This window comes from Ostrinia furnacalis, unplaced genomic scaffold, assembly GCF_004193835.3.
Source record: "Ostrinia furnacalis isolate ACB-3 unplaced genomic scaffold, ASM419383v2 OfSCF0694, whole genome shotgun sequence".
Lineage (NCBI taxonomy): Eukaryota > Metazoa > Arthropoda > Insecta > Lepidoptera > Crambidae > Ostrinia > Ostrinia furnacalis.
The window spans coordinates 205,433-232,297 of record NW_021130933.1 but is presented as its reverse complement, the minus strand read 5'-3'; the positions used below and the strand labels follow the sequence as shown (position 1 = coordinate 232,297).

The 26,865-nt window shown below is 39.5% G+C and overlaps 3 protein-coding genes across 4 annotated transcripts; 2 read left to right on the top strand and 1 right to left on the bottom strand.

Moving 5' to 3' along the window:
- The first annotated feature begins 3,493 nt into the window (after nt 1-3,493).
- Nucleotides 3,494-15,695, top strand: AgmNAT (Agmatine N-acetyltransferase). Of its 2 annotated transcripts, none has more exons than XM_028323776.1 (6): nt 3,494-3,668; nt 12,102-12,196; nt 12,590-12,687; nt 13,667-13,842; nt 14,275-14,441; nt 15,109-15,695. In XM_028323776.1, the coding sequence occupies exons 2-6, from the start codon at nt 12,108-12,110 to the stop codon at nt 15,302-15,304; spliced, it is 726 nt and encodes a 241-aa protein (XP_028179577.1). In that variant the 5' UTR covers nt 3,494-3,668; nt 12,102-12,107; the 3' UTR covers nt 15,305-15,695. The 2 variants fall into 2 exon arrangements, with proteins under 2 accessions (XP_028179577.1, XP_028179578.1); XM_028323777.1 differs by lacking the exon at nt 3,494-3,668 and adding an exon at nt 7,060-7,269.
- LOC114349555 (uncharacterized) lies at nt 7,538-10,140 on the top strand. The gene is made up of 4 exons (XM_028299968.1): nt 7,538-7,673; nt 8,633-8,808; nt 9,241-9,407; nt 9,945-10,140. The coding sequence occupies exons 1-4, from the start codon at nt 7,538-7,540 to the stop codon at nt 10,138-10,140; spliced, it is 675 nt and encodes a 224-aa protein (XP_028155769.1).
- Nucleotides 15,696-19,147: 3,452 nt separating the features above from the next.
- Nucleotides 19,148-22,342, bottom strand: GMF (Glia maturation factor). Its single transcript, XM_028300061.1, has 4 exons — nt 22,158-22,342; nt 21,405-21,514; nt 20,961-21,048; nt 19,148-20,072 (listed from the first exon to the last, which is right to left on the bottom strand). Exons 1-4 carry the CDS (start codon nt 22,263-22,265, stop codon nt 19,953-19,955), a joined length of 426 nt encoding a protein of 141 aa, XP_028155862.1. The 5' UTR covers nt 22,266-22,342; the 3' UTR covers nt 19,148-19,952.
- Nucleotides 22,343-26,865: the final 4,523 nt, after the last annotated feature.

Sequence of the window (26,865 nt, the reverse complement as noted above, 5' to 3'; positions counted from 1 at the left end):
TGCTAAAATATGGCCGTGTGGATCCGGCAGAGTAGAATATGATTACCCCGCTCTTCTGGTGGATGTCGTAAAAGGTGACTAAGGGACAAACATGTGAGCATCAGACCTCCCCAACCCGTCTGGCCAGCGTGGGGAGTGTAGAACGAATCCTCTTATTTCTCTGGTCAATTAGAGACGGTCGTGCTGCAGTGGAGACTGAATGACCTGATGAAGATGATGATAATTACCACCTTATTCTCTACCATTCTCGTGCGTCTTCCTTTTTTTATTTTCAAGCAAGATCTGTAAATCAGTGTTCTGCTCACTTTAGAGCAGTGTCTACACTGAGCTCTCTGCTTTTTGCATCGTTGCGTCACACTTATACCTTAGCGCAGGATTTTCTTTTTTACTTTTTGTAATGTACCTACTATATCTTTCCTGCTACTCCTGTGTTTTTTAATTACTTTTTGCTTCTTGTGTGTCAATGTGTTTTGCAAATAAACCATATATCTATCTATCATATATCATAATAACCGTAAANAACATACGGGTAAAATTGAGAACCTCCTCCTTTTTTGAAGTCGGTTGATAAGTAATTACTTTTTGATTCTTGTGTGTCAATGTGTTTTGCAAATAAACCATATAATCTATCTATCTGCGTAACTGCCTAGCTCGCATAAATATTTATAACTATGAATTTTGAAAACCTGTAAACCTTTGAAAAAGAGGCTGACAATAGTGTCTGAGTTTTTTGCGCTGCTTCTTCTCAGCACTGGCCCATTTATTGTCCTGAAGCAGTGGTAGGGTTAATACTGGGACGTGTAAAAGTGCTTTTTTTAAAGCCTACTTACAGAAATAAATGAGTTTTACTGAGTTTTATATCATAATAACCGTTAANACCGTAAAGATTATTGACACAGATATCTTAGTTAATAATGATGAATTATTATCAATAAATAACATTTTTGTCATAGTAGGTACCGGTTACAATGGCCTTGATGATATCCGTAAATAAGTAGTGCTAAAGATAAGTGAGATATCAAATGATAAGTTCGTTGTCACTGACAAACTTTTCGCAAATCGATTTGAGATTAGACCCAAGGATTAAACAGATTGTAACTAGGCGGGCCCAACAATCATACCTAGAAATTATTTACATCGAAAACGTTTTAGGTCTACCTATTTGCAAAAATGCGATTGTAAATAAGCACCTAAGTAGACACCCGGTGGACCGACGATCTAGTGAAGTTCGCGGGAAACACTTGGATGCTATTCACCCTAGCAAACAAACAAACTCTTCAACTTTACAATATTAGTAAGTAGGTACAGATTTATAAATGGAAAAAATGCAAATCTATCATCGCTGTACAATTGCTACCTCATTGCAATCATTAGTAATAGGCAATGTCAAGACAATTGACATCCGATGCAGCGCAACGATTTGATTGGTCTAAAATTAGCGAGCATAATTTATTTGAAGCATTGAACAAAGTATGCGCCCATAGAAACTGACAAATGTACCATCCTAGAAATCTTCCTACCATCCTAGAAAACCTCAATACTCAATTCTTTATTGCATCCATAATGTTACAGAGGTGGTACATATTTATAAGATACAATTATAGACCCTGTCGGGCACAGCATTTCAACTTAAACCTCCGTAGGAGAATCAGAGTGACTGACATAGCCCGCAGAATCGCTAAAATCAAGTGGCAGTGGGCGGGGCACATAGCTCGTAGAGACGATGGCCGTTGGGGCAGAAAAGTTCTCGAGTGGCGACCACGGGACGTAAGACGTATCGTGGGCAAGCCTCCAACTAGGTGGACTGACGATCGCGGCTGGTGAAGGTCGCGGGAAGAACCTGGATGCGGTCAGCGCAGGACCGGTCGATGGAAATCCTTGGGGGAGGCCTTTGTTCAGCAGTGGACGTTCATAAGCTGAGACGAACTAACGAAAATATTTCCAAAATTAACATTTACTCGTATATTGGCACGAACCAATAAGTATTCGTAGCTTTATTTCTTAGGCATACTGATACAATGTCCCTGAACTTTTTAATCAAGTAATTCGGGGTATTGAAGTAAGATAACTAAGCCTACTTCTGTTATTTCTCTCATCATTCTCAGAAAAACTTCGGCTGATTTATAAAGCTAGTTTTATATTTCGACAAGTTCTGAAATCTAACCCGGTACGATTAAAGTTTCAGTTCGCAACACTATCTAAGTATAAATATAAGCACTTTTCGTATCTTTTACCGGAAAACAAAATCAAGATCGATAATTTATTTACGCGAATATGTAAGACGTACATACAATACATACAGATTATCTAATTATTATCATACGGATTAGTTTGTATGCGCGCGAGTGGAAGCGAGCCGACCAGTTCGTGACGTCAGAGAATACGTGTTCATTGTCGCACGAGAATTCTATCTTACTTCGTTCCTTTATAAAATCATAAAATAAATACATTAATTTTCTGGAAATAGGCTTTTAAAAAGCGCTTTTACATATTCCAGTATTACTTTACGCCTAACACTGCTCTGAAGATTCACTGATAAGGGTGGAAAAATGGGAAGAAATCGTAGCCAATACATCCCCTCCAAACGGGACTATTCCCACCTCTCGTTCCCACCGCTGCAATTCCAATGTAGCCAGGTCCAGGATCTACAGCTTGACCGCCAATAAAGACCCAACCAGGCCATCCTCAAGCCTACCACTGCACTGAAGATATACCTACACTACTGAGAGCCCATTAACAGCTGTTGTCAGTTGACAACATTGTCACCACCTCCAGTACCTACATCACAATTGGGAATTTGGACCGTCCCTTTCAGCCAAATGACGTCCAATTTGGGGATGTGGGGAATTTGATCTGAGCAATCCTAGCGCCATTATTGTATCGTGCGTGTGCACTCATGAATAATTTGGCGTGTACCGATAACACTGAAACATTAGCGGAAGAATGGTGGGGCGCGTCTTCGTGGAACATATTACGTCTTCCGATCGCTGTCGATTACAAAAACTAATCATCACCATCGTCATCATCTCAGCCATAGGACGTCCACTGCTGAACATAGGCCTCCCCCAATGCTTTCCATGTTACCCGGTTGGTAGCGGCCTGCGTCCAGCGCTTTCCTGCTACCTTTAAGATGTTGTCAGTCCACCTTGTGGGTGGACATCCCACGCTGCGTTTTCCGGCACGCGGCCTCCACTCCAGGACCCATCGGCCATCAGTTCTGCGTACCATGTGCCCTGCATATTGCCACTTCAGCTTGCTAATCCATCGGGCTATGTCAGCGACTTTAGTTTGTTTACGGATCTCCTCATACAAAAAGAAATATCACAATGGAAACGCGCACTAACACACACATGTGCCACTGTTTATACACCACTCCAGCCACATAACCTTCTCTATCACAACTAGTTAAGGTTCATTTTCAATCGACACATCCTTTCATAACAGTTATCATTTGTCAAAGCGATCAGTTTTAGCACGTGCGTCTATCGATACGCAGTTGTTGTTACTGCAATATCGCTAATTTTTATATAAAAATCTGTATAATTCATATAAAAATCAGTCGCTTTTTGCCAGTTGGAGGTTGCAGTGAAGTTTGTAGTGGTAAAAAGTTTTTATGTCAGTGTTATAAGTAGACTACTTCATCAATCAAGGTTAGCAATAGGAAAACGGTAAGTCATTTATTTTGTTTACCTACTTCATTTAACGCGCCCGTATTTAAATGGTGATCTAAACTTGACTCAAACTTAGTAGATTCTACCCTGTGATTGGTCTACTAACTTACCTAAATATTGAAATGGCAATGCCAGATTTTGTATGGAAAGTGGCGTCTTTTTTTTTTCGCGCAGCCATCGACCAAACTTTGTTTTTTGATTACAAAATAGAGTAATAAACCAAACTTACTATGGCATGACCTCTAAACTCAGTCTGAAGAACTGAGTTACGAGCATTAGAAGTTTGATGATTTTCATACTAGATTTGCTTTTTGTGTGCAAGTTTTGTAAGAAATTGCAGCAAAATATTGCGCTATTTTTTTATTGCGCTGATTCTGCTCCATACTGATGTCTGGAGCCTTTAATGGATGGTATTGTTTGTTTACACATACAATCTCACTATTTTGTTGCAATTTCTTACAAAACTTTGCGCGAAAAAAGCAAATCTAGTATGAAAATCATCAAACTTCTAATGCTCGTAACTCAGTTCAGACTGAGTTTAGAGGTATACATGCCATAGTAAGTTTGGTTTATTACACTATTTTGTAATCAAAAAACTAAGTTTGGTCGATGGCCGCGCGAAAAAAAAAAGACGCCAATTTCCGGCATTGTCNCACTTGGATATATGCTATTCACCCTAAAGCCTGGTGGTGGACAGGCTTTAGCAAACAAACAAACTCTTCAACTTTACAATATTAGATATTAGTAAGCCTACAGATTTATAAATGGAAAAAATGCAAATCTATCATCGCTTTACAATTGCTACCTCATTGCAATCATTGCTAATAGACAATGTCAAGACAATTGACATCCGATGCAGCGCAACGATTTGATTGGTCTAAAATTACCGAGCATAATTTATTTGAAGCATTGAACAAAGTATGCGCCCATAGAAACTGACAAATGTACCATCCTAGAAAACCTGAATCAGACATGAGGAGATCCGTAGGAGAACCAGAGTGACTGACTTAGTCTGCAGAATCGCTAAAATCAAGTGGCAGTGGGCGAGGCACATAGCTCGTAGAGAAGATTTCCGTTGGGGCAGAAAAGTTCTCGATTGGCGACCACGGGACGGAAGACGTATCGTGGGCAAGCCTCCCACTAGGTGGACCGACGATCGCGGGAAGAACCTGGATACGGGCAGCGCAGGACCGGTCATTATGGAAATCCTTGGGGGAGGCCTTTGTCCAGCAGTGGACGTCATAAGCTGAAACGAACTAATGAAAATATTTCCAAAATTGACATTTACTTGTATATTGGTACGAACCAATAAGTATTCGTAGCTTTATTTCTTAGGCATACTTACTGATACAATGTCCCTGAACTTTTTAATCAAGTAATTCGGGGTATTGAAGTTAGATAAGCCTACTTCCGTTATTTCTAGCGTAAGCCTCTCAGCATTCTCAGAAAAACTTCAGCTGATTTATAAAGATAGTTTTATATTTCGAAAAGTTCCTAAACAGCTTCGCATCGAGTCGCTGGCGAAATGTTATTCCAGCTAAATAATACTCGCTGAAGAAACTCTTTTCTTTTAGTGTAGACACTAAATGTATAAGTCCACTATTGCATGCCGTGGCAACCTATAATTAAGGCAGCACTTAGATTAAGTTAAATACGTTGTAAATATTGATTGTCTTCCAGTGTATGTCTTGTTGGTTGTCCTATTAAATAAATAAAATAAATAAAAGTTCTGAAATCTAACCTGGAACGATTAAAGTTTCAGTTCGCAACACTATCTAAGTATAAATATAAGTCCCAATCATCATAATTCAGCACTTTTCGTATCTTTTACCAGAAAACAAATCAAGATCGATAATTTATTTACGCGAATATGTAAGACGTACATACAAAACATACAGATTATCTAATATTATCATACGGATTAGTTTGTATGCGAGTGGAAGCGAGCCGACCAGTTTGTGACGTCAGAGAATACGTGTTCATTGTCGCACGAGAATTCTATCTTACTTCGTTCCTTTATAAAATATCATAAAATAAATAAATTTATTTTCTGGAAATTGGCTTTTAAAAAGAGCTTTTACATATTCCAGTATTACTTTACTAACACTGCTCTGAAGATTCACTGATAAGGGTGGAAAAATGGGAAGAAATCGTAGCCAATACATCCCCTCCAAACGGGACTATCCCCACCTCTAGTTCCCACCGCTGCAACTCCTGTGTAGCCAGGATCTACAGCTTGACCGCCAATAAAAACCCAACCAGGCCATCCTCAAGCCTACCACGCTGAAGATATACCTACACCATTGATAGCCCCATTGACAGCTCTTGTCAGCTCAGCTGACAACATTGTCACCACCGCCAAAGTCACAAGTCATATTGGGAATATCCCATCGTTCGTCTCGAAGCCAAATGTTTGTCTCGAAGCGCTGGTAGGGCAAAAAAAGAATGAGACATGTATAGGCTCCTTAAGAGCATTTGACGATTTGTAAGTACTAAATTAATTAGTCTAAACAAATAAAGATAATTTTAATTTTGCTCTCTAAACACTCGACATTGGCAAAACCAGTGTGCTTCAAATTCGCACCATTGAAGCCATTAGACAGAATAATAATAATAATTTTGATTTTGTTCCTTTCAGCCAAATGACGTCCAATTTAGGGGGTGCGGGGAGTTTGATCTGAGCAATCCTAGCGCCATTATTGTATCGTGCGTGTGCACTCAAGAATAATTTAGCGTGTACCGATAACGCTCAAACATTAGCGGAAGAATGGTGGGGCGCGTCTTCGTGGAACATACGTCTTCCGATCGCTGTCGATTACAAAAACAAATCATCACCATCGTCATCATCTCAGCCACAGGACGTCCACTGCTGAACATAGGCCTCCCCCAATGCTTTCCATGTTACCCGGTTGGTAGCGGCCTGCGTCCAGCGCTTTCCTGCTACCTTTAAGATGTTGTCAGTCCACCTTGTGGGTGGACATCCCACGCTGCGTTTTCCGGTACGCGGCCTCCACTCCAGAACCCATCGGCCGTCAGTTAAAATAATAAAAAATAAAAATAAAATAAAAACCTTTATTACCAAAGATTACAATATACAGCTTACTAGTAGTCCCCAAACTACGTTCTATGTGCTAGTACTAGTTCTGCGTACTATGTGCCCTGCATATTGCCACTTCAGCTTGCTAATCCATCGGGCTATGTCAGCGACTTTAGTTTGTTTACGGATCTCTTCATACAAAAAGAAATATCACAATGGAAACGGGCACTAACACACACATGTGCCACTGTTTATACATAACTCCAGCCACACAACCTACTCTATCACAACTAGTTAAGGTTCATTTTCAATCGACACATCCTTTCATAACAGTTATCATTTGTCAAAGCGATCAGTTTTAGCACGTGCGTCTATCGATACGTAGTTGTTGTTACTGCAATATCGCTAATTTTTATATAAAAATCTGTATAATTCATATAAAAATCAGTCGCTTTTTGCCAGTTGGAGGTTGCAGTGAAGTTTGTAGTGGTAAAAAGTTTTTATGTCAGTGTTATAAGTTGACTAGTTACTTCATCAATCAAGGTTAGCAATAGGAAAACGGTAAGTCATTTATTTTGTTTACCTACTTCACTTAACGCGCCCATATTTAAATGGTGATCTAAACTTGACTCAAAGGGTTATGCCCACTTAGTATGGGACCTTTGGCCTGAGGTGGACAGACATTACAGCATGTAATTTGTTATTTATTAAATACTCTATACCAGTAAGAAACAGAATATAAATATCATTTTGTATCCAAGTCCTTAAAAAAAATTTTTTTTTNAAATGTTACTTGGGCTATTAGAGCTCCCGAAAAAAATGTGCTGCGATGCCGTTGACCGTTGATTTCTTTTGTGCCTTCGAAAGGTTCCAAATCCGCGACATGGAAGACGAGAACAAGGAGCAATGCCTGGATCTGATGCAGGAGACTTTCTTGAGGGATGAACCGCTCTGCAGGATATTGGGTAAGTTTTTCAATATTTAATAAACCCTGGAGTTGTCTGGAAGAGTTGTCTTCACAACCCCTAACTGTTCCTTAAGCAATGATGAGTAAAGAGAGGCGAGCAAGAAAAAACCGGCCAAGTGCGTGTCGGACTCACGCACAAAGGGTTCCGTACTATTGATTTATGATTTTTTTTTTAAAGTTATTTGTATGAAAGCTTAAGCGGTAATAAGCGGTTTACGATTTACGAGGTATTAAAAAAAACTACTTAGGTACTAGATCTCGTTCAAAACAATTTTCGTTGGTAGTTTTTATAGTAATGTACATCATAATAATATGTTTTTTTTTAGGTTTTTCATTATCATATTTTGCAACTTTTTTCCACTTTGGAAGCGTCTGTAACGCAAAATATTCGGTTTAGAAAAAACATATTTTAGAAACCTCGATATCATTTTTGAAGACCTATCCATAGATACCCCACACTTATGTTTAATGAAAAAAAATTTTTTGAGTTTCAGTTCTAAGTATGGGGAGCCCCCAATATTTATTATTATTATTTTATTTTTGCATCAAAATCTTAATGCGGTTCACAGAATACATCTACCTAACAAGTTTCAACAGTATAGCTCTTATAGTTTCGGAAAAATGGCTGTGACATACGGACCGACAGACGGATAGACAGACATGACGAAGCTATAGGGGTTCCGTTTTTTGCCATTTGGCTACGGAACCCTAAAAAGGTAATTAGAAAATAGATGCCGTGCGAGAGTGAGAAGAAAGACATTTATTCTTCTTTCAAATAGCGAGATTGAGACCAAAGCGATCGAGAGTAGAGAGAGAGCCAGAAAGATAAGTGAATGGTGAGAGAGACAGAGAGAGAGAGAGAGAGAGCGAGTAAAAATAGAGATCCACCTACTCCTTTTGCAAAATGCCAAGTATTTTAACAGACTCAAAAAAAGGTTTTTGACCCGTATGTTTCAGACATCAACTCGGACCCAACATCGATCCAGACCATCAGAGACAACTGGGAGGCGTACCTCTCTCAAGGAGTCAGCCTGGCGTGCTTCACGGAGGAGGACGGGAAGCCTGGCACTCTTGTGGGATTCAATATTGTGCTGGTGAAGAGTAAGGATGACCCTGAAGAGGATATGGAAAACGTAAGTAACGCAGCTTAAAATATCTTTGCCCGTTTGCCCGAGCCCATTTTTTGGAGGGCCGCTCTCGCTACTTCTCTGACCAGCAGAGCTGACAAAGCAGCGGTATAGAGGGGCCATAACCCGCTGCTGCGGACTGGGGGTCCTGTTTTACCCGGGCCACGAAGAGAAAACCTCCATAATAACTACTGGAGGAGGGAATTGGGGGTCCCCTCGAAGCCCGAGTGGCTCGCTCAAGAGCGGGCCATATCCTGAGACGGAGCTTTAACGAATTATAGCCGTTAGGAATAAAGACTCTTGTAGGTAAAAGGAGAAAATGCTAGATGCAGGCCGCTGCCAAACGGGCAATCTGGAAATCATTGGGGGAGGCCTGTATCCAGCGGTGGACTATTAAAGACTGTTGATGATGATGAAGTCATTATAATACTCTTGCAGGTAAAAGGCGAGTCCTGGAAGAAACTGCTCAAGACGTTAGTGGCTGCTGAGGACCTGGTAGACGTGTTTGATCACTACGGCGTGGACAGGTTTCTGACGTCGAGCGGGCTTACGGTTCTGCCGGAGTTTCGAGGGCAGAACATTGGCGGCAAGATATTTGCTGCTAGGTACGAATATTCCTTAACAGTATGAGAGTATGAGATCCAAGACGTTCGATCATCTGGCCCCTAGACAAAGTGACAATGACAGTTTTAATTCCGTGATCGCTTGCTCCGGTATTTTTTGTATGTAGGGACTTCTAAATCAAAACTTTCACGCATGTCACTTTCTCTACGAGTAGAATTATCCTGAAAACTGATGGACTTGCAACTTGTCGGTCTATGAACTTCATGACCTGATGACGCCATATTTACGTTTTTCATCGAGTTGCATTTTAATAACTCCTGAAATGTATTAACTAGGGATTGTCCTTCGCTACCCACTTCTCAGCACTAGCCGATATGTTGTCCCAAAGGGTGGTAGGGCAAGCTGTAGGTATATGGGACGTGGAAAGTGGCCTAAAAAGTCATAACATACTGATAAAGAATCAAACTTGACCTTCACTGGTTGGGTTTTTATTAGCGGTCAAGCTGTAAATACTGGCTACACAGGAGTTGCAGCGGTAGAAATAGTCCCGTAATAAAGGATTTTAATTTGTTTTCCAGAGAGCCTCTCTGCAAAGCCCTCGGCATCAAGGCTACAGCCACAGTCTTCACAGCCATGACCTCCCAAGTTTTGGCAGCCAAGTGTGGATATGAAGTCCTGGCCGAACTGCCCTACTCCGCCATGATGAAGCAGGGTATAGACCTGACCGACTGCGAGTGCAAGACTGCTAAGCTGATGGGCAGGAAGTTCACGTAGTTTTTATTTATACGGATAAAGGGAGAAGCACACTTATCAACCCGAAAACGGATCATAACCTTATCAGCTCGAGGCGGTCAGCATTCCTTGTATGAAACTCCGTACTGCAACTGCACACTTATACGCACTGTAAAGGCGATACGGTGTTGATCCCTTTCGGGTTGGTAAGTGTGCTATGACCTTTAGACACGCTGCAGATTACAGACTTTGATTAGACCGGTAGTTGGGTAAGCTTCCAATTTGTATTAGGAGTCGGCCGATACCAAATCGGTGTAACGGGACTATTCCCACCTCTCGTTCCCACCACTGCAACTCCTGTGTAGCCAGGATCTACAGCTTGACCGCCATAAAAACTCAACCAACAAAGGTCAAGTTTGTCCCGGGGGAAAGATAAACTGTCATTGGACCCGCAACGAAATTAATCAGAAGAACATAGGAGGAGTTCGAAATTAAGGTACGACTTCCCTCCATTGAAAAGCGGATGACAGGTGACAAACAAAGGTTTAAAACCTACCATACCAAATCGGTGTAGTGTGCGCACTTCCATACATGAACATGTTCATACTGATTAAACAGCCCGACCAAACTATCGGCCGACAAAAAGGCTGCAGGCCTTTGTCCAGCAGTGCAGTGGACGTCATTTGGCTGTAACGAACGATGCGGAGTGTCTAAGTCTACTTTGTACAACAATTAGGTACCAAGAGTATATACCAATAATTTAAACGTAAGACTTAAATAAATTAGACGCTTCCACCTTCGGCCTGATCATAACTATCCATCAGGTGAGATGCAGGCCAAGAGCTTACTTGTTGTGAATAAAAATAATAACAACTTGTCTGGATCATTGAGATATAACGTTCTGTAATATTACTTCAATGGTCTGGATGCGGACAGTGCAGGACCGGTTGTTGTGGAAATCCTTGGGGGAGGCCTTTGTCCAGCAGTGGACGTCAATTGGACGTCAAAACGAAGGAACATGTTTCTAAAAAAATTGAGCTTGCCTTATACTGGTACAATTTAACTTTTTGTTCAATCATGAGTAGAAGAAAGAAACCTTTTTGGAACCGTTATGAAATATTGGTAAACTTGTCGAAAATTTTCAAGTGTATTCGCTGAAAGGACAATGACCAAAAGTGGTCCATATGTCCACCACCAATGAGACCTACATTGGCTTATAGTCCATTAAATAGAGATTAACTTTCAGTATGGGACGAAAAAAAAATGGGACAATATTANGTAAAATATTTTTTTTGCTACAGTTTTTTGTCATAAGTATTTCAAAATTATTCAAAAAGTGTAGTTTTTTAAATTATTTAAATCACTACAGTTAATTATTATTTCTAAATATTACGATTTTCCATTAAAGAAGAATAACAGTGATGTTGGAACAATAAACCTTGATTTAAACGATGATCGACCGAGCGTGTATAGAAATACGCGTGTGCTCACAGGCGCGTCGTGGCGTCACGGCGCGTGGCGGTCCTGACTGATTTGCAACTTGAAGTTGTCGCGCGCTGTAGGTAATTATCTCGGCCGGCATAGGCGAGTGACGGAGGCCTGTCTATACTATCGATGTTTAGACAAATCTACACTTAGGTTTTTTGAGTCAATTCGATGGTCAAACAGATTTTATGAGACCTCTTTGTTTCAACCAAGTGCCGTACACAAAATAAAAATATTTTAGTCAAAGACCACTAGTGGCACTTATGAACGTCAAAAAACAGTAAAAGGTAGCCCTTAAGGGGCACTATACATGTCTCCTGGACAAAGTTCCTCCAAGGATATCCAAAACAATCGGTGCCGCTCTGCCCGCATCCAGGTGTTTCCCGCGACCTTTACCAGATCCCTTACTCAGTAGGTACCAAGATTAAGTACAATCAATTAGATAACAATACAAAGTGCGCTCACCAACAGTGATACCTTATCAAAGTATCAATGATTGATTATAACTTTATTTTTAGATCAATATGCCCTGGAAAAGACCAGACAGCGTCCCCAAAGGGCAAGTTTGGAGCACCTTCAAAGGTCGGGATAGGGATGGAAAACCTGGTCTATCGTAAGTATGTTTTAAGTACCCTCTTATTGCGGGAACTTCTATCATCATCATCATCATCATTTAAGGCTTACCACGATTCACGATAATCCGCTTCTTTCATCCAGTCGCTGGTTCTTCGAAAGGGTTTTGGTCAGTTCTATTTCGCACAGCTGCCTCCCCCTTCCCTGGAAACGGTGTTCCTCATACTTCGTCCCTAGATAATACTAAGTGCCTAAACACGAGGGACCCTGCCTAGAAATTCTAATTTGCTGGCACATTTATAAGATGCCCATGATGTAGGTCCATTATAGAACACACACGACAAAAAATTTCTACGTAAGGTACCTATTAGAGCTCCCGAGAAAAATATGCTGCGATGCCGTTGACCGTTGATTTCTTTTTTGCCCTCGAAAGGTTCCAAATCCGCGACATGGAAGACGAGTACAAGGAGCAATGCCTGGATCTGATGCAGGAGACTTTCTTGAGGGATGAACCACTCTGCAGGATTTTGGGTAAGTTTTTCAATATTTAATAAACCCTGGAGTTGTCTGGAAGAGAACGCTTCACAACCCCTAACTGTTCCTTAAACAATGATGAGTAAAGAGAGGCGAGCAAGAAAAAATCGGCCAAGTGCGTGTCGGACTCACGAAGGTTCCGTACCATTGATTTAAGAAATTATTATTTTTTTAAAGTTATTTGTATGAAAGATTAAGCGGTAATAAGCGGTTTACGATTTACGAGGTATTAAAAAAAACTACTTACTAGATCTCGTTCAAAACAATTTTCGTTTGTAGTTTTAATAGTAATGTAGGTACATCATATGTTTTTTTAGAGTTTTCATTATCTTATTTTGGAAATTAGAGGGGGGGGGGACAACTTTTTTCCACTTTGGAAGCGTCTGTAACGCAAAATATTCGGTTTAGAAAAAACATATTTTAGAAACCTCGATATCATTTTTGAAGACCTATCCATAGATACCCCACACTTATGTTTAATGAAAAAAAATTTTTTGAGTTTCAGTTCTAAGTATGGGGAGCCCCCAATATTTATTATTATTTTTTTATTTTTGCATCAAAATCTTAATGCGGTTCACAGAATACATCTACCTAACAAGTTTCAACAGTATAGCTCTTATAGTTTCGGAAAAATGGCTGTGACATACGGACGGACAGACGGACAGACAGACATGACGAATCTATAAGGGTTCCGTTTTTTGCCATTTAGCTACGGAACCCTAAAAAGATAATTAGAAAATAGATGCCATGCGAGAGTGAGAAGAAAGACATTTATTCTTCTTTCAAAATAGCGAGATTGAGACCAAAGCGATCGAGAGTAGAGAGAGAGAGCCAGAAAGACAAGTGAATGGTGAGAGAGACAGAGAGAGAGAGAGAGTGAGTAAAAATAGAGATCCACCTACTCCTTTTGCAAAATGCCAAGTAGGTATTTTAACAGACTCAAAAAAAGGTTTAAAGTTTGACCCGTATGTTTCAGACATCAACTCGGACCCAACATCGATCCAGACTATCAGAGACAACTGGGAGGCGTACCTCTCTCAAGGAGTCAGCCTGGCGTGCTTCACGGAGGAGGACGGGAAGCCTGGCACTCTGGTGGGATTCAATATTGTGCTGGTGAAGAGCAAGGATGACCCTGAAGAGGATATGGAAAACGTAAGTAACGCAGCTTAAAATATCTTTGCCCGTTTGCCCGAGCCCATTTTTTGGAGGGCCGCTCTCGCTACTTCTCTGACCAGCAGAGCTGACAAAGCAGCGGTATAGAGGGGCCATAACCCGCTGCTGCGGACTGGGGGTCCTGTTTTACCCGGGCCACGAAGAGAAAACCTCCATAATAACTACTGGAGGAGGGAATTGGGGGTCCCCTCGAAGCCAGAGTGGCTCGCTCAAGAGCGGGCCATATCCTGAGACGGAGCTTCAACGAATTATAGCCGTTAGGAATAAAGACTCTTGTAGGTAAAAGGAGAAAATGCTAGATGCAGGCCGCTGCCAAACGGTCAATCAGGAAATCATTGGGGGAGGCCTGTATCCAGCGGTGGACTACTTAAGACTGTTGATGATGATGAAGTCATTATAATACTCTTGCAGGTAAAAGGCGAGTCCTGGAAGAAACTGCTCAAGACGTTAGTGGCTGCTGAGGACCTGGTAGACGTGTTTGATCACTACGGCGTGGACAAGTTTCTGACGTCGAGCGGGCTAACGGTACTGCCGGAGTTTAGAGGGCAGAACATTGGCGGCAAGATATTTGCTGCTAGGTAAGAAAGAATTAAGAATATTCCTTAATACTACGAGACCCATGACGTTCGATCATCGCGGCCCCTAGACAAAGTGACAGTTAGTTGTAATTCCGTAATCGCTTCGCATCGCTCAGGCATTTTTTTTATTGAGCGAGCGACTCACTGCGGCCGCCCGTCGCACAGTCGCGACAGCAATATAATTACGTGCGAGCGATAAGGATGGGTAGCTTGGGGTCATTGGACGAAATTCTACGTGCTCGGCGACCGGACTATAGATTAAAACATCACGACACACTTTGTTACTTTCTCTACGAGTAGATTACACAATGGACTTTTAATAATTTTAAAATCTAGGTATAAATATAGACGGTCTATTCCGTTACCGACCTGATGACGTCATAATTCCTTTTCCATCGAGTCGCATTTTAACAGGTCCTGAAAATATGTTGTAACTACCTATATGTTGCCCCGAAGTGGTGGTAGGGCAAGCTGTAGGTATATGGGACGTGGATATTACCCAGAAAAGGTCCTCCTAACATACAGATAAAGAATTATCTTCTGGATAAATTGGACCTTCACTGGTTGGGTTTTTATTGGGAGTCAAGCTGTAGATCCTGGCTACACAGGAGTTGCAGTGCAGCGGTAGTAATAGTCCCGTAATAAAGGATTTTAATTTGTTTTCCAGAGAGCCTCTCTGCAAAGCCCTCGGCATCAAGGCTACAGCCACTGTCTTCACAGCCATAACCTCTCAAGTTTTGGCAGCCAAGTGCGGGTATGAACTCCTGGCCGAACTGCCCTACTCCGCCATGAAGAAGCAGGGTATAGACCTGACCGACTGCGAGTGCAAGTCTGCCAAGCTGATGGGCAGGAAGTTCACGTAGTTATTTATATCAACTCGAGGCGGTCAGTATTCTTTGAATGAAACTCCGTACTGCAACTGCACACTTCGTTCGTTCGTTCGGTTCAGCCAAATGACGTCCACTGCTGGACAAAGGCCTCCTCCAAGGCTTTCCACAATGCACGGTCCTGCGCTGCCCGCATCCAGGCTCTTCCCGAGCTCTGCTCTCTTCTGGCTCTTCTTCTTCTTGACCCCTTTCGGATTGGTAAGTGTGCTATGACCTTTAGAAACCCCGTAGATTACAGACTTTAAGTAGACCGGTAGTTGGGTAGGCTTTCAATTTGTATGAGGAGTCGGCCGATACCAAATCGGTGTAACGGGACTATTCCCACCTCTCGTTCCCACCGCTGCAACTCCTGTGTAGCCAGGATCTACAGCTTGACCGCCAATAACCCAACCAATGAAGGTCAAGTTTGTCCCGGGGGAAAGTTAAGCTGTCATTGGACCCGCAACGAAATTATTCAGAAAAACATAGGAGTTCGAAATTAAGGTTCGACTTCCCTCCATTTCAAAGCGGATGACAGGTGACAAACAAAGGTTTAAAACCTACCATACCAAATCGGTGGTGTGCGCACTTCCATACATGAACATGTTCATACTGATTAACAGCCCGACTAAACTATCGGCCGACAAAAAGGCTGCAGGCCTTTGTCCAGCAGTGGACGTCATTTGGCTGAAACGAACGATGCGGAGTGTCTAAGTCTACTTGTAAAACAATTACCAAGAGTATATACCAATAATTTAAACGTAAGACTTAAATAAATTAGACGCTTCCACCTTCGGCCTGATCATCACTATCTATCAGGTGAGATGCAGGCCAACGCCAAGAGCTTACTCGTTGTGAATTCAAAAAACTTGTCTGGATGTGGACAGCGCAAGACCGGTCGTTATGGAAATCCTTGGGGGAGGCCTTTGTCCAGCAGTGGACGTCAATTGGCTGAAACGAAGGAACATGTTTCTAAAAAAATTGAGCTTGCCTTATTCTCGTACAATTTAACTTTTTGTTCAATCATGAGTAGAAGAAAGAAACCTTTTTGGAACCGTTATGAAAATAATATTGATAAACTTGTCGAAATTTTCAAGTGTATTCGCTGAAATTCAGCATCGTTGTATCAATGCAAGTAACTTCTAACTGTATTAATGTATGGGCAGTAGCGGCGTCCGCCGGTCCGCCCCGGGTGCCAAGCATCAGGGGGTGACACAAGTCGCGCAGATTAGTACTCACTGGCACATCTGCATGGCAAATCTGCGGTCTATGTCATGATACGCGATTTCAATCTTCGAATCGGTAGGTAACCCCAAAGGGTGGTACCAGGGGGTGCCTTAAGACTTATGACGGGGGGGTGATCGCCCCGGGTGCCAACCCATGCTACGCCGCTTTGTATGGGCAGGTCCCTTTCCCACTGGGAAATTTTATTTTTGCTTTGAGAAAAATGCTCAATAAAACCCGGTCGAGTAACTGCGCAGCTGGTAGCAGTGACGTCACATCGACGCTCTGGTATGGACGCGACTTACCCCACCCAAGTGGAAGGGAGAGTCGCATTCCAGCGAAGTGTGCAGTTAGCTCGGGTTGTACCCCCAGTAGGTAAAAGTTGGCTTTGTGTATAGACATGATGTGTACTTTCCTTAACTTAAACTTAATAAATATAAATTAAATATTAAGATAAATAAATATTTTTTGATACATTTATTTATTAATGTCTTTTATACACTTACAAAGTATAAATGCTATAAAATCACGTTTAGTATAAATAATACATTGTTGTAATAAAAAATATATCGACACCAAAAAATGCACCATTTTCTATCTATACAATAAGACTTTAGTAACTTTTCGGTATATTTTCAAGTTTTGAACATTTTATTTGAAACAAGCATTTTTTAAAAGCCTCATTATCGCTTGTAGACAAACTGACATTCGATTTCGATTAGAAATAGTCTAAAAAAGTTATTTTGCGCATTTAATGGTTAAATAGTGAACTGTTTACACAAATATACAATATTAAACTTAAGTATATTTTTAAATAAACTATATTACTGTTTATATTTTACTAAATAAGAAAAAATAAAGTATTTTTGAGTATACTATGTATTTTGACTAACCCTGTGATAAAAAGAGAGACAAAATATTTCACAAAATAAAACCTACGAACGGCAGCAAATCAAGCCAATATTATCTAGTTGTATAGATCTAAAGCCCGGCTTATACAGGGTGTTAGGTAAATGGGTATATGAGCCGACACTAACCCATGTTAACATGGGCATATAAATGGTATGCTGAAGTCAGAAAATTGATATTTTCATTTTAATTAATTTTAATTTTCATAAAAATCGGTTTTTATAAAATTTATTTTGTATGAAAATTAAAAAAAATACAATGATGCTATCAAATTTCTGACTTCACCATACCATTTATATGCCCACGTTAACATGGGCTAGTGTCGGCTCATATACCCATTTACCTAACACCCTGTATATAGATATGCTATACAATTTTGTTTCAAAATAGTACCCATTAAAGATCTAAAATTAGACCTATAATGGGTACTATTTTGAAACAAAAATGTATAGCATGATGTACTGTCACCTTTACTAGCGTTTTTATGACGTTTGAACGCTGCGTTTAAGTCGCACAAAAATCGCAAATCTTAATTTCTTTTTGAAAAATATAGCCTACCTTCTGTCGCAGTCGGGTAAAAAGGGAATGTATTTACTTTGTCTTTTATACAATAAAGGAAATATTTAAAGAATATGATGATTAATTTCAATATAAATAAATGCTTTGGTCTTATAAAATTCAATATAAAACACATATTTAATCTTATACTTCTACTTTTAGTATTTTTTGTCATTTATTTGTTACAGGCAAGATAGAATTTTGTTTGAAGTTTAGTGCTTTTTAGTAATTTTAAATAATCTCATCTTTTAGAATAAATAAATCTCAATAAATAAAGCCACTAAAGTCCGGTCGCCGAGCACGTAGAATTTCGTCCAATGACCCCAAGCTACGCTCGCACACTCACTACGGTCGCCTGTTGCACAGTCGCGACAGCAATATAATTACGCGCGAGCGATAAGTAAGGGTAGCTTGGGGTCATTGGACGAAATTCTACGTGTTCGGCGATCGGACTTTATCTGCATATCTTTTTAGCTTGCTCCGTATAAACGAATATAAATCTTATTGCATGAACATTAAATGCTATTTTCCATAATTAAACTATCTGCATCTCTCTCTAGTTTGCTTTGTGTAAACGAATATAAACCTTATTACAAAGACATTAAAGGTCATCAAATACTTAAGCGACACTAGCGCTACACGCCTCCAGCGGCGGGAACTAGAATTACTTTAGAAAATTGTTATTATTTTTACACTACGCACTTTCACAAACTACGTTGAACACAGCAGTGTCTACAGGGTGTTTATTTTAAAGATGAATGGTTGGCCAAACGTACTAAATAAATATCATTATTTTCTTTCTTTTAAATTAGCAGAAATTGCGGAAAACGTTGAGAAAAGTCTCTAGCATCAATGGAAAAAGTCGTACATATTTGTATTTTTTGCAACTAGGCTTTTATAAAACGCTTTTACGCAATCAGTAGTTTTGTTTTTAAAAGGAATTTAGGTAGAAATTGCATAATATTTCTACTCTTTAGTTAGAAATTTCATAGTTGGCCAACCTCTTATATTTAAATAAACACCCTGTATATTTAATACTTATATAAATATAAATACCAATTATTATAATCTTTCTACATTTAATAGTTAATACATCTGGCAATATATTATTATAAGGAGGACTTACTCCTGTATTTTTGATATTTTCAATTGATAAACTGAGGTAAATAAACTTTGAAATAACCTCTTACTACTTTAACACAATTAATAAGAAAGAAATACTACTTATCAAATTCAAGGTTTCAAGAACTTACCTTGAAGGACTCTGAAAACTGACAATATTTGACATCATCTCAGGCTCTTAAAACACTCAAAACCCGATTTAAAACGTATGTCTCTTGACTTTAGATTCATATTGGAGTGTCATTCTACACAGGCCTAAATTCTTTATAGTTCGCCCAGCGAGAGTTGAGGCATCGATACAAACAAAGATTCGTATCTGTATACGCTTGCCGCGTTGACGTCTTGCGCAGTCTGACTGACAAGTGCTTTCTATCTCACTTGCACACATATAGCATACCTTTTCTTAAAGGTTATTAAACCTTTATTTGTCACCTGTCATCCGCTGTGCAATGGAGGGAAGTAGAATCTTAACTTCGAACTCCTTCTATGTTCTTCAGATTAATTTCGTTGCGATTCCAGTGACAGTTTAACTTTCCCCCGGGACACACTTGACCTTCACTAGTTGGATTTTTGGCGGTCTGCTGTAGATCCTGGCTACACAGGAGTTGCAGCGGTGGGAACGAGAGGTGGGAATAGTCCCGTTGCACATATAGCAATAGCGATGCGATGTAGCTGGTGTATTCGATATTTGAAATTGAAGTATAATGTCTTGAGTGTTCTGCATTAAAATTTTACATCAATGTTTATGTTTGCCTCAACTTTCACCGCGCGATCTACAATATACACGATATCCAGTTAAAGATAGAAGCACCAAACCTATAGCTGTCCTTGTCTACCTCCTAAGCTTCTCGTTCAGCCATTCGGAGGTGAGCTCGTCTATCTCTCTCACCTCCAACAGACGCGGCGCGCCGACGGCCGCTGCTAGCGCCCTTTGCGTTCCTGCGTACATTACCTGTGACCAAAACAGGAACAATGAGGGCTATCGTTTTTATACTTAACAGTTGGCACCCCTGGCGATTGACAGGACCTTACTCTACAGTGGCGCCATCTTGATGAGTGCAAATGCGATAGTCCTCCTACCACTTTAGCGCTCACCAGTTGGCGCCACTGTCTTCGCTACTAGCAAGTGACAGGACCTTACTGTACAGTGGCGCTAACTGGTGAGCGCTAAAACGATAGCCCTCATTGGTTGACATCACACTACTATTTAAAGCCCGGTCTCCGAGCACGTAGAATTTTGTCCAATGACCCCAAGCTACCCATCCTTATCGCTCGCGCGTAATTATATTGCTGTCGCGACTGTGCGATGGGCGCCCGCAGTGAGTCTGTGAGCAACATAATTACGCGCGAGCGATAAAGATGGGTAGCTTGGGGTAATTGGACGAAATTCTACGTGCTCGGCGACCAGACTATAGAAACTACACTCCATCTAACCAAGATTACTTCTACTTCAACTTAATTAGGTACACCAGGCCATCTTGGAAAGCTATAAATACACAATTTCAGACTGTTTTTAGCAGGATTAGCAAGCTGACGCGGGTGCAATGGGCAGGGCACATAGTTTGTCTTGAAGTGCTGGTAGGACAAATAAATAATGAACATGTAAATAGAAAAACTCCTTATTAATTGATGATTTGCAAGTACTAATTTAATTAATACAAACAGATAAAGATATTTTTAATTTTGGCATAGCATTCAGAGCTAATGGCCAATGGGGCAACAAGGTTCTGGAATTAAGGGAATTAATGTACTGGCATACGCACTGCAGTGTGAAACGTCCACCCACAAGGTGGATGGGTCCTATAAAGGTTACAGGAAGCTGGATAGTAATTATACAAACCTGTAACTCCATGTGTGCATCTCGTGGTGTGTAGAAGATGAAACACATGGGGAATGACGTCCTGCCATCGTTGTGTTCCATTTTGTAACTGGAAAACAAGTGTAATATCCATCAATCAATGTTGTTAACATATGAAAGTGATTGAATTTGATGCTAATATTGCATGATCATATTATATTCTAATTTTGAGAGGTAAATATAAGCAAAAAAAAGTTGTAAGTGAAACATTAGTCGAGCAACAGAATTGTTGATTAGAAAAAAGCTTCACGTACGCGATGTCCCATATTATACAGCATTGACATTTCTACATAATCATCACATCATGATTTCAGCTACAGGACGTCCACTGCTGAACATAGGCCTCCGCCAATGACTTCCACATTGCACGGTTGGTAGCATGGTAGCTACTTAGAATAGAACAGAATAATATGACTTTAATTTTACCTGTACACAATGAACCGAGGCTGGTGTGACGGAAGGATATCCTGGAGCTCTTCCAATTCCACATTCTCCAGCTCTTCATCCACTTCCAAAGCTTGCTTCTCTCTGTTCACCTGAAAGTGCATACAAGTTGGTTAGTTAGTTCTCTTTATCCTTCTGATTGGAAAAAAATCTAAATCTTTATCAGTACATAGATTGACCCATGAATTGACTACCCGTTTCATGAACTGACTGCCAATGGGGCAGCAAGGTGGAGGCCACGTACGGGATAGCACAGCGTAGGGCTTCCACCCACAAGATGGACAGACAACCTTATAAAGGTAGCAGGAAGGGGCTGGATGCAGCCCGCTACCAATTGGCCTTTGTGATAACAGAGTTCTGGTGCTGCTTTTTCTAAGCACTGGCATAAATTATTGTCCTGAATAAATAAAAGCACTTAATTAATAGTCCAATTAGATTTTTGATTCATATGAATTTGCCTTAAGTTTTATATAACTTCTTAGGTTAACTAGAAAACGGTATTAATAGTTGAATTTGCGTTATTTGCATGCATTATGCATGAAGCACCTATTAACGGGAGTTATGAAAAGATGCATGGGTGTGTTNTCATCTCTAGTTCACAGTGATATTACTCATGTAATTGTTTGCCCCGATGATGTTCCAATCCATGACGACCAGTTACACGCATCGCTGGCTTTATCAAAATGACTCATGGCTACAATCATAGAAAATTACTAATGAATTACGGAAAAATACCTTCAGTATCAAAGCGGAGTTGGAACTGTGTTTCTGGAAGCGAAACTTCTTCAACACCTCCTTCACGTCGTCGCCTATATCACAGACGTTTACATTTTGTGCTGACATGGTAAAGTTTAATTCAAAATTTAGAAAAATTTACGTAAATAAAAATAAACAACACGTAGCGCCCACAAAATAATCTGGACGAACAGAGCTCTCTGTGGACGAATGTCAAAATTGATAGGGAAGTACCGAAGCAATTATTTTGAAGTCAAGCAATTGAACAATTGAATGATAAATCGACTAGATAAGCGGGTAGGCGATATATGATACGAAACATTACGATTACAATATAATCGTTTTGCACGCAGCAGAATCGAAACGCAGTACAAGTGTCAATCAACTGTCATGTCTCTGCTGTCTGCTGTCAAAATGACGTAAAGGGAAAAGTGATCAAAAGTTTTTTCTTTGCAATAGAAATAGGATTTTTACGCTAAAACATTGTGTAATTAAATTGTTAAACTCATCCCAATAAACCTGGTAGACTCTAGAAAGCCAGCGTGGCTCATATTATGTACAATTTTGTGAATTTTCGCTTAAAACGGGACTAACCTAACCAGTTTGGTTTTTCGTGGACAGTATATTGTTATTTATCGTTTTTGTTGTAATCGTGCGGTGTTAACAAGTGTTTGAGTGGTTTCTATGTAGGTCATTAGCATATAGAGTTCTTTGTACGAGTGGTGAGTATCAGTTTGATTGTGATTGCACGAGTTATTTAATATTTATATTTATAGCTAACTGTTACATTCGTCTCTTTGTTCTATGTGAGAAAAGTTAGTCATAGCATCTATAGGGCTATAAAAAGTTTCTAAATCAACTTAAATGTTATTTTTTAATGAAAAAAATACCTATTTTTAATGTTTTTCGAGTGAAAGTTGCAATATTCTAGAATAAAACCTAGAATTCATGCTCATTGAAGGTAAAACTTACCTCTCACTGTACATACTTATGTTAACCTTGTTTACCTTCAATGTTTCTAATGTTGACAAGTTTAACTCTTACTGTAGACATTCATGATAAGGAATAACTTAATTTTTGCTTTTTGTTGAACATTATTTGCTGCTAAAAATTATTTATTTGAAAGGAACAATAATTGAATCAAAGGTTTGACTTACCAATAACTAAATATTGGTTTTACCTATAGGATAGATAGGTGATAATTAACTTTCTTTCTATTCACATCTTATTATATGAATCATAAATGAATTTAATTATCTATTGTTAAGCTTTTAGCTGGTATAACCTTATTGAAACTCATTGTAATAAAATATTTAAAATATACACTTGTCAGACATACTTACAATACATAACTGTAAGGCTGGGTTGCCCCATCTTACTTCAACTTTAACAAATGTTAAAAGTTTATCAAACTCCATTAAAAAAACACCGGTTAAGGTTATAGTCATGGTATAAAATAAGGTGGTGCAACTCGCCCATCTGGCAGGGAGAGCCTCACATAACCCACTGGTTCCCCTGGGCCAGTGGTGCAATTTCATACATTTCCTGAAAAAGAAGGTGTTGCCACTCAGCCTAATCATGTTTTGAATTATGTTGTTTTTCTTAGCTGTTAAAACTCATAAAAGTCATAAAACTCGTTTATTTTTGCAAATAGGCTTTTAAAAAGCACTTTAACACGTCCCAATATTAACCCTACCACTGCTTCGGGACAATAAATGGGCCAGTGCTGAGAAGAAGCAGCGCAAGGAACTCAGTCACTATTGTCAGCCTTCTTTTCAAGGGTTTACAGTCTTTAAAAATATACAAATTATAGTCATAAGTATTGATGCGAGCTAGGTAGTTAAACATTCCAAACATGTTACCAACTAAATTGACAAAAACACAAAGTGCATTTTCTTTATCCTAATAATAAATCATTTGTATAATAAAGTCTGAGATTATGTTTCTGCTACTACATAAAAGCCAATTAGGTGTAACTATCTGTTGATAACATTGAAATACATTTTATTACATGTTTCACAATCATGTGTTAAAGTGATAATAATTTTGTTACCATGTGTAACAATTGTTTTGAGNATTTTGAGACACCTGCAACTTTATGTGCATGAAGTTCAAGTTCATTACAAAGTATGTCTATTTATAATTTTTTAAAATCCACCATTTTATTGGCTTAAAATTTAAATATTTGAAATGATTAGTCCTTACAACAATTTTTAGTAAGTCTTACAATAATTTTTAGTAAAATTTAGTTTTTATAGATTTGGAAAAATAGGGTCATTGTGCCATCGGTGGTCACCTACATTTTCTGAGTTTAGTCGGTGTATCTCAAAATAAACTAATTAATAGTAATAAATTATCCACATTTATAAAATTTTGGGGGACATAACATTGACAGTGCCAGCTGATAAGAACTTGCGAATCCTGATAAACATGATCTATTTATCTTTCACAGGTCAACGACACGAGAATGACTTGGAGTGAGGCCTGATTGAAAAAATTGATCTTCAGCAAACAACAAGATGGAGTCAGCTAGTGAGTATAGAAATCCTACTAATATATTATTTAGTTTTTTTTTTTTTTTGTTTTATGGTTTAATCATGCGATCAGTCCTCAAAAACTATAAGCAGATGGGGTGGATTCTTTTCGTCATTTAGAGCGCTGCTCCCAGCGGAAACAGGCCTTTATTTTTCTTAATCTCAGGTTTATTTTCGGACTAATTCATTGTCGAAGATATCCCGCCGCTTCTTAAGCCGCCGTATGGTTTCTGGGATAGTGAGCTGCCCAGCCAACCGGTTCGGGTGCTTTGACAGTCTTAGCTTGTAGCTGTTTCCATGGGTGTCTATCTCTTGCTTCACCATAGGCACGTTCAATAACTCGTGCAGCTCTGTTGTTCTTATAAACCATGGTGCATTCGATATTTGTTTCAGGATGTAGTTTTGCACTCTCTGAATTATCATGATGTTAGAGGCACTTGCAGAGCCCCACAACTGGATGCCGTAGGTCCAAATGGGCTTCAGAATCATTTTGTATATGAGCAGCTTGTTATCCAAACATAGTTTTGAATTGCGCCCCAGCAGCCAATAGAGACCCTTGTATTTTAGATATTATTATTTAGTTACAGAAGAAATAGTGTGGGCAGCCCCCCCACTAGGAGGACTGACGATCTGGTTAAAGTAGCGGGAGGTGCCTGGATCCGGCGGCGCAGGACCGGTCGTTGTGAAAATCCTTGGGGGAGGCCTTTGTCCAGCAGTGGACGTCATTTGGCTTGACAAACTAACGAAATAATATTTAAATGTCAAATTGTATGGATGGATGGATGTTTGTGACAGCCTTACCACACACAAAGTCAAGCAGAAAACTTTGTACCCACTGGGATTCGAACCTGGGACCTCTGACAGACGACCACTAGACTACAGAGGCGATAGAATAAATTCAAATTGATTACACTCTTTCAAGTCTTCTTTAGATTCATTTTACAGATAGGGAAAATACAAAAATATTAATTGATTTATTCTTTTCATTACAGATGAAGCCACTGAGATGCTGGAGAAAAAGAAAGAGTAAGTTATTTCACTTCATTTATTTATACTTTACTTACTAACACTACTTTTTCACTTTGACCCACCTGAGAGCTGAACCCAGGATCTTCGGACCGGTACTACTAACGCCATCTATTGACAATCCAAGTGTACCTCTCTTTAGGTATTGACGTCACAGTATCTAACACTAACGATTTTAATCTCAAATCCTGTTGTCATGACTACCAAAAACTTATAGATCATTAACGATAATCCTGCCATTTGATTTTGTGTCGTATTTGTATGGACATAAAGTTCATGACACTTCGCAGTTGTGTCGCCTGATATGCTCAAGAACGAGATAAGTGATCTACGGCGCGTAATCGGTTTAGTGAAGGGACACGTGTCGATAAAATGAGGTTTGTCGATATCGATGTATGTGACAGATAGGGATCTTTTATTATGACTTGCGAAGTCCTTGTTACTAACCAATTATCCTGCATTGGATAGTTAAAATATTGATATCCTCTCTAAATTAATTAGAAAGTCCGTGAGCGTACGGAATTATTTTTCAACCGCTGCAACTTTTGTGTACTTAGCCAGGATCTACACCTACACCTTGACCTCCAATAAAAACCCAACCAGTGAAGGTCAAGTTTGTCCCGGAGGAATGATAAATTGAAAAAAAAAAAAAAATTGGACCCGCAACGAAATAGATCAGAAGGCCAAGAGGAGTTCGAAGTCCCACCAGATAATGGATATCACGAAAGCAATAAGTGAGAAATGCAAAAGAAAAACTTGATATTTCTGAATGGGTTTTTCCATTTTTATAGATTCCTGACTGCGGCGCTGGGGGTGAAGTATTTTTTATTTTGTAAATAGTTTTTATCATTAGTTAGTAATTTTTAAATTTTAGTTTTTAAGTCATTTTAAGTTAATGTATTATTATAAAATTTATTCTCATTAATATAAAAAAAAAATGGTAACAGAAATAATACGGACATTGACATCAATAATATTAACATTCTGTTAATCCATAAAAATACAGAGGAGAGAGGACTGACATGCGAAGGAGTGAATAGATCTTGTCCTTGACACATAAGGAAAAGTAAAGGAAAACTGTCGATATATCGACCTCGATACACCCACGCGCACATCACCACGCCTCAACTGAATGGGCCCTCAGTTCT